Source organism: Glycine max, chromosome 9 (assembly GCF_000004515.6).
Source record: "Glycine max cultivar Williams 82 chromosome 9, Glycine_max_v4.0, whole genome shotgun sequence".
NCBI lineage: Eukaryota > Viridiplantae > Streptophyta > Magnoliopsida > Fabales > Fabaceae > Glycine > Glycine max.
In genome coordinates, this window is record NC_038245.2 from 45,359,950 (window position 1) to 45,375,072 (window position 15,123).

The 15,123-nt window shown below is 33.8% G+C and overlaps 2 protein-coding genes across 2 annotated transcripts; one reads left to right on the forward strand and one right to left on the reverse strand.

Annotated features, from left to right (window-relative positions):
* The first annotated feature begins 5,223 nt into the window (after positions 1-5,223).
* LOC100803028 (protein JINGUBANG) lies at positions 5,224-7,078 on the forward strand. Its single transcript, XM_003533449.5, has one exon. The coding sequence runs from the start codon at positions 5,466-5,468 to the stop codon at positions 6,714-6,716; it is 1,251 nt and encodes a 416-aa protein (XP_003533497.2). The 5' UTR covers positions 5,224-5,465; the 3' UTR covers positions 6,717-7,078.
* A 2,490-nt stretch (positions 7,079-9,568) lies between these two features.
* LOC100799656 (ubiquitin carboxyl-terminal hydrolase 24) lies at positions 9,569-14,357 on the reverse strand. The gene is made up of 7 exons (XM_003534325.4): positions 13,957-14,357; positions 12,989-13,639; positions 12,600-12,787; positions 12,069-12,316; positions 11,650-11,795; positions 10,833-11,009; positions 9,569-10,126 (listed from the first exon to the last, which is right to left on the reverse strand). The coding sequence occupies exons 2-7, from the start codon at positions 13,637-13,639 to the stop codon at positions 9,938-9,940; spliced, it is 1,599 nt and encodes a 532-aa protein (XP_003534373.2). The 5' UTR covers positions 13,957-14,357; the 3' UTR covers positions 9,569-9,937.
* Positions 14,358-15,123: the final 766 nt, after the last annotated feature.

Consider the following 15,123-nt stretch of genomic DNA (forward strand, 5'->3'; position numbering starts at 1 on the left):
TTTAAAAAAATCTTAATTGTGAACGAATTATTAATGGTTTTGTAAAAAAAATGCAAGAAATGTAAAATTCAAATGATTATGAGATTATAATTTTCTGGATTTGCCAAGAACACCAAAAAATCTTAGGACTACAGTTTGTGATTCAAATCTTTACAAGATACGGGACCAAACCATGCATCATTCTGTTCTGCAGCCATTGCAGCGACTTTTTCCTACTAGAAGATCAAACTTCTCCAGAACTAAGTTTGCAAGTAAAATTTTATTCTTAAACATATTTTTCAAGGATAACCAAACATTGATATTATTTTTAAACATGTTTTTAGACCTCCCACCGCAAATTCAAACATACCTATAATTAACATTCATCATCATGAGCAATCAATTAATTTGTGCAGTTGTTATTAGTTTATTTCCAAACAGGTATCTTTTTCTCCATGTTTCCGGTTCTTTACTCAACGGCCAAGGTCAAGATCAGAAGCGGATACAAATGCTTTTACTTTCCGCACCTTCTTTCTTAGGGACCCTCTTCTTCCATTTGGGCTAGTGGTCCTTATTCTTTTCTTGGGCATTCTTCTTAGTGCCTCATGTATAGGATCCGTTGATCTGTTATTTTCGGACCCCCCCCCCCAAAGAATTTCCTCGGTTTTTAGGTAAAGCCCTCTTAGAACAACCACTTGATTAGTTCTTAACACTTGAATTTTTATTTTTTTGGGTATGTAAGTGAGGCAAATTCCTGCTATACAAAGCTCCCCAGAAAAGAAAAAAAAAAGTAGCTTTACCATGCAAAGTTCCTTTGTTATATACGAATGGTTTCTATCATGGAATGTTTTTAATTTTCATGAAATGACACTTCAAAATATTAAAGTCCTTGTCCACATCCGATTATAAAAGCCTGATTCAATAATGTAAATTTGGTGGTATTTCAACGTTAATTACTTAGTTTTCTCTGTGAGCTTCCGATGGAATTTCTCCTCATGGATGGGAATATAAATTCTATAAATAATGTAATAACATGGATAAAGGAATCTATAGAGACATTTATTTTGTTTCTTGCACACATTAGTACAAAATTTAAATACTGTAGTATTCTTAAAACATTAATACTGACAAGTCAATACACAATATTGGAGCTTTCTTCAAGTCCCGAGCATCAGTGATTGACTTCTTTTGCATGTACAAGGTATCTAAAAGGGGGAGGAGCATATATTTAAACAACCTTAAGGCAGAGAATAAATAAATAAATCAACCCTTTTTTCTCCCTAAATAAATTATACAATATATAGTGTTTTTTTTTACAGTATACATTATATAGTTTACACGTTGCTTATATGTTGTAAAGAAATTACAACACTAAGCTTGGTCTCAAAAGTGAAAAATCCTATTAACAAATATTACTTGCCAAAATGTTTTACTTGGTTATATACTTTACCATCGCCGACATGTCGGCATAATCTTCGGAGGCAGATCCAAATTAAGGAATTTTAATCTTCTTATTATTTATGTGATATCTTTGTTTCTTAATTAAGATAATCTTATATTAGTTCCTGGTTAGATTTTATTATTATACTGTATACAAGAACCAATGCAATGCTTAGCCGACCATATTCAGTTACTATTTCTTTTATTGATCTATATAAGAGCCTGCGTGGTCCTACGAATGAATATATATATATATATATATATATATATATATATATATATATATAAGAGAAGTTAGCACCTTTCTCGTTATCTCTCATACACATGTAATTCACATTAGTTTATAAGTAAGAAAACAAGTCAAGTTTGTGGTGTTGATGTGATTCATGTGAGCTAACAATAACATAAATGGTTGCTTTCAACCAAATCACATTAAGTATGCTGCAATTTCCAACCTTTTTCTGACCCTTTTTCTAAAATTAATTTACTTTAATATTACTGCTCCTCCAGGTGGCCATCACTCAAGTTCATTAAATTTAAAACTAAATTTCCACATGTTAAACCAGTGATGTTGTGCCATATATCAGAAGCAGAGATTTTCCTATGTTGACTAAAGTAGATATTCACGTTTTCAGGAAGGAATGTCCAAATGCATTCCTCTCATAGTGAGGTATTATTTAAATATCCTAATCTAAATCAAATCAGCTGTTTGGAACTTACTCAAATGTAAATTGTTATTGATCATTGAATGGAAGCAGCCCAAACAGTTTAAACTCTCAAGTCTAACAATTCAAAAGGATTGACCCTCTCGTAACATGTTACTTCACATAAAGCATTGAGGCATACTTAGTCTTAATTAAAACCACCTTATTCTGTTTTTCATTCTTAATCCTTTAGTTATAATTGAAAGCTTTCAATAAACTTAAATTGTAAGTACTGAGAGATAAAGACAAAAGCTAGCTACTGGAACTTCCTTTAAGTCACAAGTCACAATGCTTGATAACGACAGCTTCTCCAAGTACAAAGTTATCACACCTCATGAAAAGAGAGACCTCAGTTCAATCCTTGTGCAAATTTATTCTTCCTAGCTAAAATACCAAACCAGCTCACCAAACTCACACCTATTGCACCAACTTAAGTATTAATGCTTCCAATTATTCTCCTCATAATATCAGCCATGCAGAAGTTAAGAAAAGTAATTAGTTAGTATCCATGAAACATACATATAGAGGAAGAAATGAACAGATAAGATTTTTGTAGCAAATCAGTTTATATAGTATTATTTAGAGTGGTTGACTAACAAAATTACAAAATTATACCATACTAGCTTCGACATATAAATTTTATTAAGGGTGATATACTAATCAATCCTAATGTATACTTACAAATTCTAATATGAAATATAGTTTTTTTTTTGGGGGACACATTGTTCTCTTGTAAGGTGGTCATGGAAGATTAAACCAGTGGTGGTTACAATAAAAGAATGGATGTTTGCCGCCGACCACTTTCAATCAATCGTTTGTTAATTAATCTTTTGGATAGGTCTCGGGCAGTGTGGTTTAGTTCCAAAACATTAAAATACAATCCTAAAAGTAAAAAGTAAAATAAAAAATAATTTATACATGTATAATGTAAAAGAACTTCTACCCATCCTCAAATCATAAAATGACATTTGTATTTATAGTAAGTGTACTAGTTTTTACATCTATTAACTTAAAAATCATATCAATCATAATTTTTAATCCATCGACATGAAATTTTTTACACTAATTATGCAATCTATATAGAAGTTAAACTAAAAAAAATCTATATATGAAAATTAAAGTTGGTAACTTTTTTCTGTCTGTTATGTTATTTCTCATGAATTAATAAATAAACATATGTGGAGTTAGTTATGTTGACGGGATTCTTGTGAACTAACAACAACAAAAAATGTTGCTCTCTACCAATCACATTAATCATCTCTCTCACACACGCTCTTGCCTACTCGTTAGTAGTATAATGTTTATACATTTTGTTGTTTTTGCAATTTAATTATTTTATCATTTATTCTGCTGCTAATTGGGCACAAATAAACTTTTCTTCGTTGGTTTAGCTATTAATGTTGGGACATAAAGCAGAAGGGAGATATTCTTCTATGGACTAAGCAAATATTTGCATTTCAATATGAATAAGGGAAAGGGAATACCATGCGACTAACCACTTTAAGCTATTGATAGAACGGATAGATCGATGAACAGAAGACGAGATAGCTATTGAGTAAATCAATCATTCAACTAACCATAAAACCGTCTTCTAAATCCCATACACACAAGAACACAAATTGTCTTCACTCCTAGAATCAATGGCTACCTGAGCAGGAATGCGCAATATTAATGTACAAGCACAACTTTAACTAATTTTAAAGAGTCTCTATTAATTACTTTAATATTTATATTTTAAAGAAAATTTTAATTGGTTTACATTGTTTTTTTTTTTTAGAGATGCAATTAGAAAAGGAGAATATATGGACTTTATGAATATTTTATTCATTTTTATTATTTCTCTCGTGTAGAGAGTGATGGTGTGATGATTCTTCTCATACAAAAAATATTTATTTATAGATCTAAAGCTTTAATCCTAAAAAAATTAATCTCTAATTTAAATATAATATCTTTAGATTTAAATATTCTTTTAAATTTAAATAATATCTTTGGGATTTAAAATTAAAAATTTAAATTATTTTTCAATAATTATTCAATTAAAAATTTTGCACGCCATCATTTGTCATTGTGGATGCTCTATAAACTTTGCTCTATATTTATAAACATGACATCCTAATTTTAAAATAAGAAACTACTATCCAGACATGACAATGGGGGATGGGGCGAGGAGGGGTTGCCTCTGGAGTCCCCTGATCCCAACTCCCCAACATATATATATACATATATATATATATATATATATATATATATATATATATATATATATATATATATTCAATAGTTAAAATTTGTTAACTCATCTTCGTACTTGCGGGGTATTTCCGTTCTCGTTTCGCCCTCTGTTCAGATTTGTATAAAAGTTTTTTTTTTAAAAAAAAATTATATTGAAAATTAGATTTTAAAAAAATTGATTGTTACATATTTATTTTTAACGACTTGTATTTACAGTGCATTTGTCTACAAAAATTACCAAGAAAAGAATCTTAAATTATGTAAAAATTATAAAAAAAGATTAACAAGTAATTTATAAAATTTTAATAATTTCATCATCGTGATGAATACAAGAATGGATATGGGACAGGTAGTGACATCCCCGTCCCCGATCCCGATCTCGACAAAAATCGAATAATCCCCTCAAACCCGTACCGATCAACTCAAATATTCTCCATTAAAATCGAGATGAATTTGGACGGATATCCAGAAATACAAATTTCATTGGCATACCGCCTAGTATATCTAATCTACAAATAATATCTATAAATCTAAAAAACATTATGAAGATAAGGTAATATTTTCCTAAACTCTCAAATTAAACTCTATTCTCAAAATCAGATAAATATCAAAGATGTGAGTCCAACCCAACATGCGATATACATATATAAATGAAATTAATTATGCAAATGCTATTGCAATCAACAGTTATAAAGATCAAAACCAGCAAAATAGAAAACCCTGAAGTGAAGATATGTTGAATCTTAGTAGGTAAGCAGGGCGCTTTTGCCATTTTCGACGTGGCAGGTAATAATTGGTGGGAAAAAATGGCACAAAAAGTGCTAACAACTCATAAATGCAATGCAACATTACAAAAGGAAATGCATTGGTCATCAAGAAAGATACCACAAATGACAACACTCTTTCTCTCTCTATCTATAGTCAAGGTAGCCGTTGCACCTCTTAACACTATACAATCATATTAACTCTCACATAACATAGCATTTCCCTCGTCAACAAGGAACCACCTTCTCTCTCTCTCTCTCTCTCTCTCTCTCTCTATATATATATATATATATATTTTCTTCTCCACCACAACGCTCCTTCCTTCCACCCGTTTTCTTACCTCCAATGAATTCCCTTGTTGCCCAAACCGAATTTTCCGCTCCAATGGATTTAAAACCCAAACTTTGGAACACACCACCTTCAACTTCTAGCAGCTGTAGTAGCAGTAGCTGTAGCAGCAGAAGCATCAGCAGCGAGAGCGATGAGAGCCCCTTCTGTTCCCAACGCATACCCATACCCATAGTTTCTGGCGGCTTCTTCCACTCTCACCGATCACTCTCGGTTCTCTCGGGACACGTGGGCTCCGTTTCATGCTTGGCCTTATGCGGTGAGTTCATCCTCAGTGCCTCGCAGGGTAAGGATATCATAGTGTGGCAGCAACCAGATTTGAGGGTATTTGCAAAGTTCGGACAAGGAGATGGATCAGTGAAGGCACTTGCAACGGTTGGGAACAAGGTCTTCACCGCGCACCAAGATAGCAGGATCAGAGTTTGGAAGGTGTCAAGAAGCTCAGAGAACGTGTTCAAGCTCGTTGACACTCTTCCCACAACCAAGGACTATTTGGGGAAGTTCATGAAGCAGAGCAACTATGTCCAAACCCGGAGGCACCACAAGCGTTTGTGGATTGAACACGCGGATAGCATTTCATGCTTGACGGTGTATAACGGTTTTATTTATTCTGGGTCGTGGGACAAGACTCTTAAGGTGTGGAGGCTCTCGGATTTGAAGTGTTTGGAGTCAATAAAGGCTCATGATGATGCTATCAATGGGTTGGTGGCGTGTAAAGGGGTTATGTATTCTGCTTCTGCGGATGGAAAGATTAAGGCTTGGGGGAGAAAAAAAGATGGAAAGGGGGAGGAGCATGGTTTGAAGGGGGTTTTGGAGGGTCATAAAGATGTTTCTTTTAATGCTGTTGTTGTTTCTGAGGATGGGAAATGGGTTTATGGAGGAGGGTCTGATGGGTTTGTGATGGGGTGGGAGGGGCTTGAGAGTTGTTGTTGGAAGCTGGTTTCTGAGACCAAGGCACATGAGATGGCTGTGTTGTGTATGTGTTTAATGGGGGAGATTTTGTGCAGTGGATCAGCGGATAAAACCATAGGGATTTGGAGGAGAGAGACTTTTGGTAAGCTTTGTAAAGTTGGGGTCATAAGTGGTCATGAAGGGCCTGTCAAGTGTTTGCAGGCTTCACCTAATAGGATTGGTGGTGGCTTTTTGTTGTACAGTGGAAGCCTTGACAGAAGTGTTAGAGTTTGGTGGGTTCCAAGGTATAATAATGATGCAGAAGAACAAGTAGAGGATAACAATTCTACATGTTGAAGGCTGAGTGACTGATGAAGCACACGATCTATTTTAACAGTGTCTGCCGTGCTTCCTTCTTGATTATTCATTTTCTCCCTTGAATTTGTTTTAGGATGCTGAAATACTGGAATGAAGGGCAGAATTGAAGATTTTGTTTGTATCTTGAAATTGCTGTTTTGCTTTTCGGTTTGCAAATGGTGTTGATTTCATTTTTTTTTTTTCTGAGCTGATTGTAGAATCTTAGGGTGAAATTAGGGGGCATAGCAGAGTGGTGTGTGGTTATACTTTTGTTTTTTAAATTTCATTTTTGGATTTGTATACAATTGTAACTATGCCTGTAAAGGACTCCATCTATGGAAACAAATCATGTTCTTTTGTCAGTTGCATGATGAATGCTGCATCCATTCGAAGCTTAATGGAAATATAACCTTTTTGTCTAGGAAAAGGACAGCAGAACATTGCACTTTGTTACCCTAGGTGCATTGAAGAGGCTAATGTCTCCAAATATCTTATGATCTCTTTAGGAACCAAAACAAATACAACCACCACCACCACCAAACAAACAAACAACTATGAAGAATAGAAAAAGGAAAGAGATTCTCGCGACAAACAATTCTGTTATTGTTTGAATCAAGGAATCTTGTCTTGCTATCTATGATATCTAAATCCGCATACTCATTCTGCTTGTTATTTTGTTAGCGGAGACAAATGTCACTACGCAAGTATTAGCAAGTCAGAGGCTTGGAGCCAATTAAGATCAAAGATAGTGTAGAAACTAAAACTAGTTAAAAAAGTGTAGGCTTTGGGATTAAACTAGTTAAAAAGTGTATGAGGGGAGACTAAAACGAGTAATATCTACATGTAAGAACTAAAACATAAAGATTGTGCAAGTAGATCAAATGAGTAATTAAATATACATGCATTTTTGCTTTTTAGTTTGTAGATCATGACCAGTATTCAAAACAACCACATTTCTAGAACAAGTTTTCTTCCATAATTTTTATGGTGAAATTAGGGGCCTTAGTTTATTTTTTATTGTTTTCTTAGTGAAGAAATTAGGGGACATAGCAGATTGGAGTAGTTATACTTTTTTAAAAAAAAAATATCATTTTTGTGTTTTGTATACAATTGTAATTGTTATCATAGGTGCGTTGAAGAGATTAATGTCTCCAAATATCATTATGAAAAGATCTTCAGCAGCCAAATCAAATAATACCACCAACCAATCAATCAACTATAAGAATAGAAGTAAAAAGATTATCGCGAACAAACAATTCTGTTATTATATGAGTCGAGGAATTTTGTCTTGCGATCTAGGATATCTAAATCAGCGCACTCATTCTGCTTGTCATTTTCTTGAGACAAATGTCACTACGCAAGTATTAGTGAATCAGAGGCTTGGAGCCAAATGAGATCAGAACAAGAAGATAGTGTAGAAATGCCCTATACTTTATTCTTGCTATTTAGTTTGTAGATCATGACCAGTATTCAAAACAACTACATGATCAAAGCGGAGATTTCTAAAACAAGTGATATTCTATCATGGAAACCAGCAACTGGGCATAAAGAAGAAGAAAAGGTGGACACAAGGATGAAATGAAAAATCACGTGATGCTTAAAATTCAGTTTTCTGATTCTTTGAAATATGCACACGTAATTTACTCAGCTGAGTTGTTTTTTTCAAAAGGTAACAATACTAGTATAGGCTCCTAGATATAAAATATTCCCACAATTTTTATTACAGCAGAAGTAATCCAAGTGTGATATTCTGAAGTCATTGACTTTTACTTCAGAGAGGTCCTTTGTGCCTAATTTTAGAGTGTCCTTTATGCTCTTCCACACCGTCCATTTGGTACAAAGAAACTGAAAGCAGCTGTTTATTTGGTTGGACCACGGAAAATCTTGAAAGCAGGTAAGTCATTGCTTTAAATTGTCTAAAAAGCCACCATTCACTAACCAGCAAGCCAGACAACCTAGTTTCTTTAGCTCTCCTGAAGCAATATTTTGTTCGCTGGGTTTGGATCACAAATGAAAAACAGAATATTCTATTCATGTAAAAGAGGGAACATCTAAATGAGGTTAACAACATAAATGAGTTGCTGTTTTGGATTTTCCTTTGTTATTCTTAAGATATTCAAAAGATGCTTTCCCTATTATTTGTACCAACCTTTACTTTTTTGAGAGAGGAAGAGGAAGAATGCAAGTCTGAGAGCCATGTGGGAGAAATGAAGTAATCATTTTAAGCAGCTAGTAGAAAACTTGAAAGTAATGCAGGTGCAGCCAACCTGCGGACAAATTTGAAAGTTGTTCATTTAAAAATATTTCAACCAATTAGGTATTCGGAAAAGTAACAATTTTTAAATGTTGGTTTGGTTGGCTTGGATCTTTTTAACCCCACTTTTGGAATTAAAATAAGATTTGCCAATTCAATGGGTAAGAACATGTTTCAACTAAGGCTTCAAAGTGAAATAACCCGAAACATGGAAGCGATGAAATAATGGAAATATAGGAATCGTTTGGGAAACTCGCTCATATTTTCCGTCTTCACGGGGAAAAAGGCCATTTTCATTCTTCTCAAAATAAAAAATGGGGAAGAAGCGAGGATATATAATTGTAAAGGAGTGAAAAATTTTTACGCATCGTTCTTGTGAAAGAAAAACTTGAAATTTAAATAGTAACCACGAGAAACCATGCTTGTTTCCAAAACGAATTCTCAATTATAGCTCGCCCGCTTAACATTTTTGTCGATTTACACCGGTTTGAACGTCTGAATTATTGTCTCATTTGATTTTTAACAGGGCCTCTGGAAATTCAAAGATCTCAAACAATCATTAAATTATTATAAAAACTGAAACATTTAACACCCAATCAACGAGAAACAGAACAAACTTAAGCTTAATTAATAACTTTAGATCCCAATCTCTTCCAAGTCAGCGGGACTATATAATATCCAGCATATTCTTATAAACCTTTACTCACTGTTACCATAAATACATACCCATGTCCTACACTAAGACTACAAAACTTTCAGTTTAAGACAATATCAAAAAGAATATTACAACAATTACTTTTTCACACACTGGATTGGATCGACCATTTATGGTACCCTCACCAGCTAATAAATAATCACCCACATTTTCTCTCCATGCATGACATTAATCGACCAGCAATCCTTTCTTATAGGGGAGTAGTGTTTTTTCTGTAGGGAGTAGATATTTGATAGAACAATATTTATATGTTCACATCTGTCTGTAGAAAAGCACATATGCCTGATCATGCAGCACCTTATTTGTTCCAATAGCAAAGACAGATTGGTCATCAAATCGTAGCCATCGACCATTGGGATATTGGGCATCAGCTGTGTAGTGCCCCTTTGAAGGCTCCGTTCCATGGTGAGTAATTGTAGCAACAAGTTCATACTTTCGACCCTGCAGAAGCATAAAAATCAATCAGCCACTACACCCTCTTCGTTCTAGTTAAATAAAATTCTGGGGGGACAGAGAAAGACTACATTATCAGTTATCAAGAGCCTCTTGTATTCTTAACTTTTTTAAGCTAAGTTGAAACATTTACTTATGATCAGCAATAGATTTCTCCTTTGCTTGTTTTGGTTGAAATTAGTGCATTAGAGAATACCTCATTTACTTAAGTCTTGTTGTTTTTATGGTAAGACCAAAGAAATGTGCCAGAAAATTAGCTAATCATCCATAGTCTTGTATTTCTCATTAGACCCTTTCAGAATAGGGGGAGGGGGGGAAACTAAAAAAGCAGTCTCCATAAGCAATGATCAAAATGATGCATGACACTTTTTATACATTTTTTCAAAAAAGGAGATATTCCCTAAATTAATCTTCAAAGGAATAAAAGAAACTTTGAAAGAAGTAATCTTTGAGGTAATATAAACAATTTTATAATGTTAAAACCTTGACAACTCAATCTCTGTCATGTGAACTCCCTCCCACCCACCCCCAACACATACACACACACACACACAAAAAAAAAAAAAAAACAGTGCATCATTGGGAATAAAGTAGTTGCTAGTAGCCAGAAAGAGAGGCCATCATTTATCAACATGATCACTAACTATTTAGATCCACAACATAGGGGCAAGAATATAGAGACATATTACATCACCTCAGTAGATGGTGAAACAAGCAATTCACGACCCAATACCAACTCAAGAGGAAAGTGGACAGGCTTATGCAACTTGGTGCTTCCCTGGCTTCCATAACCAAAACGCATCAGGTGCAATATCATTATTTTCGGGAGTGTCACTATTCGAACAGATTTCCTTGCAGTCACAACACCGGCCTGAAAGAAATTTAAATCAGTATTTTAATAGTAGTAAAAAGCATATCCTCCATAGCAACCAAAGGAGATTATTATCCACTACAAAAGGCTGAGTTAAGATAGATGAGACCTAAGAACATTATATTAATGACTAAGATGACTTTCTATGCTGCCAAAATTACTGATGGTGTGTACTCAGGCATGAAGAGCATGGAAGGCAACAAAGTAGCTATAATTTTGCCATCAGTTTCTTGGCCTCCTCCATTTAGAAGATATAGAATTTTGAAATCAGTTGATGTTCCACTGTATTGCATGGATTTGGGTATGACTGACATTATGGGTACATACATGGATATGGGTATGAATGACATTATGGGTACAACTTGTTTCATTTAATAACAATCTAACAACATAGCAGCTAAATTTGGTGTTAAGCATGAACTGATTTATATTTGAGTAATAAGTGAGTATTGGGTGTGTATCCATGTACCCAATAGGTAGCAATACTGAAAACATAATGGCAACTATTTAGGAGTAGTAGAGTACTAATGCATCATAGTCCACTTATAAAAAAAACATCCATGAACATTGTATATCAAAGTATGATGGTGTTAAAGATAATGCATTAAAGTATCCAAAAATAAATGTAAAGGTTATATACCTTTGCAGTGAGTGATGTTCGGTACCCTTCAAGAGTCTCTGGTGCAGAAAACAAGTGAAGTGCATCCTCAATTGTGTGAACAGCATCAGGATAGATGTCAAGATGGAGCAAGAGATATGGTTGAACAGTAGCAGAAGCTCTATTTCCTAAATGACAAAAAAGAAATCATGACAATGGCCATAATTTTTTTTATAAACTTTAATTACATGTTCATTTTTTCTTTGAAGAATATCAACAATGACGGATAAGGAGAATTTGGGCGAGCACAAAAGTAAAAAGAAAGTAAAAGTTCAAAATTACAACTATTCAGCACGAAGCAACAGACTGGCCAGATCAAATTCCACAAAATCTTAATGAACTTGACAGTTAAAACAAAAACAAACCCCTTCACTAATATATAAGAGAGTTATGTTTTGTACCTTTAGCTCTCACCAAACTTCTAAGTTGTCCTCCAAAAATACCACTTAAATCCGATGGGAGAAAGCTTTGAGTCCTTGTCACAGCAGATTTATTCTTCGGCCCCACTGTTTCCCATTCATCATCTTCCACCGAAGAAACCAGAGAAGATTTGCTGCCGTTAAGACTTGAAGAGTGTCCTTCAAGCTTCAGTAATTCATCATGCATTTGATCCATTACAAAGCTCAGAAATTCCTGAGCATCTTCCTGTCTGAAAGTGACATGTTGAAACCAAGTATATTACAAAGTTGCAAGTTTATGTTACCAATTAGATCATGACACTTGGGCATTCCACACTTTCAAATTACCAAATAACTTTCTTGACGAGTCTATAAAATCTCAGACACATTGGTACGACAGACAAAATTGTTTAAATGATAGGAATATTGTGAAATCACAGTTGAAGTGTAGGAATGGAGGATTGAGAAAGAAAGCAAATGAAGATTTTGACTATTCATGTAAAATAATATTATAAACAAGTCCCTATTACCAACCTTGGTCTTCCTGAAATGCTATTTGGCACATCCGGAGTAAAATTCTTTAGGACAACTTCAAACATAACAGGGCGAAATGGCCTTCCAGACTCAAACGTATCTGTATCTTGCTTCTTTACTTTAGTTGTGCTTGGCATATCAAATTGGGCTATGAACTCAGCAAATGCCGTCAATGTGGGATACCCAACCTAATATAATATAGAATAATAAACAAGAAATAATATCAGTTCAATAATTTTCTAGCATAAGGGAAATCTGAATGCATAATACATCTTTTAGGTCTTTATTCCTTTAATGTTATTATCTCATCTATAAGTTAAGCTAAAACCTGTACATGGCAGTATTAGTTAATTGGTTAATAGTTGACATGCAGCAGCAGAAAAACTAACCTTAGGAAGGTTGCGAGTTCTTAATTGCTGTAAAAGATGAACGAAAGGTGAGCATGACAAGAGAGCCTGCATGGTTGCATTAAGAAAACATAGATTCCCAGAGTTGATAAGGCCTCGAGGCAGTATATCCTTAACATGCATAACAGCATGCCCATTAGGTGCCTTTTGGGGTTCTCGATCAGATAACTTCGGTGCAGAATCATCCCCATTACCAATTTTATGTAAATTCTTCAAGCTTTCAGCCTCAGAAGCATCTAGGCTCAACTTTGTAAACTTGTTTGAGGGACCATCTTCACCACGTAATGTAAAAGAATTTGCATTTTTTTCTTCAACTTCATTTACACTGATGGTACTGGTGGTGATGGACCTAGGGGAGATATTGGTAATGCTGCCATTCTCTTTAATTGTTCCTGACACTTCAGGTGAATTATCACTGACACTCTTCACTCCATTACATTTCTGAGAATCAGAGGGTGGAGAATTATCTGGTGATTTCGATGAATTTAGCAGGTTGTTTGACTCAACAGTAACAGAATTCAGAGAACCAAATTGCAGCTGATTCTTCTCCACAGGTTTTTCCTTTTTTCCAGAAGACTGCTTTGACAGCAATGATTGAGTTTCATCTTCAGTAAATGACCCAAATAGAAACATCTGTAAAGCAATGGCGCACAAATCCAAAACAAAATTAATAATTTCAACAAATAATAAACTATGTTAAAAAAACGAATTTTAAATATATAGCATAAAACAATTCAACAACCAAATGAAACAAAGTTAGACAATAAGTAGCAAACTCGCAAAAACTACACCGAAGCAGATTATTAGATTAATTATCCTACATTCTATCAGAAACATTATAAACCTCAATTCACACAAGCAACTGACAATGGAGATCGAAAAAAGCTCGAACTTAAGGAACACTAAGCAATCGCAGAAGCCAAAAAGAAAAAAGGGCAAAAAAATAGCACCTTTGAATCACTCGTGTTGGTGAGGAGATGGAGGTTGGAAACCCAGGAGGCTAAAATTGAATATTAAATTCCCAGTATGGAAAAAAAGAAAAGGGTTGGGATGGAAATTAAAAAGTAGGGTTTTTGGAGACCCTGAAGGAGAGGCGGTGATTGAAGACATGAAAGGGGAAAAGGGTGAGCAGAGAGTGAAGAGAGAGAGCATTTAACAATGAAACCCTCCTCTCCGACTGAGCCTTGGTAGCACCAACACGGAGCATCGACAGAAAGGTTAACACAAAAGCCTCTCTCTGAATTTTGGTTTAGGGTTAGGTTATGGAATGAAATGAAGGAAAGGGTAAGTAAAAAACGCCCCTTTGTCCCTTCTTGCCTTAAAGAGCGGTGCTATATGCCATTTTAAAATAAATTTAATAGCAAATTGTATTTTTCAACTTATATAGCATGTTTAGCTTCTTCTTCTTTTTTATTTTTTTTTCTTCTGAATATAGCATGTTTAGCTAGTGACAGGAACAGTTGAGTTTGCGGGGAATAAGATTAGTTCTATAATGCAGAATACACTCTTTGGGCCTGGAGCTTTAAGTGTATCAAATAAAAAAAAAAAAAAACTTATAGCAACATCTTTTATCATCTATTTTAATTCTTTTTTTTAATTTTATCTTTTCTATTTTTATCTTCTAAATCAAACAAATCCTTTATCTCAAAAAGATTAAAACAATTTTCATTTCAGTTTGAATTGTTTTATTAAAAAAACCAATTTTATTTATTTATTTATTTATTATTATTATTCAAAAAATTCTATCTAATCCAATTTAATAAAATACAGTTTGGATTGAATTTGACTATTAAGTTTTTAGTGACGCACTTTTACATTTAAAAACATATTACAATCTTTTTTTATTGCTTAGCCAACTAAGTGTCAAATTCTATAACCATGGTACTTTGTAGATCTTATGTAAGACAAAGATAAATTTCTATTTTCATAGGGCATATATTTCAACTTATGAAAATATTGTATTTGATGTTAATAGCAATATAACTCTTCAAATGTAATCTATTAAAAATAATTTACATAACTCAATAATTATATTTATATATTTTTATTCAAATAGTTAGTAAAATAATCTTTATTTAGATATATTTTTATAGATAAATATAAATTATATGATTTTT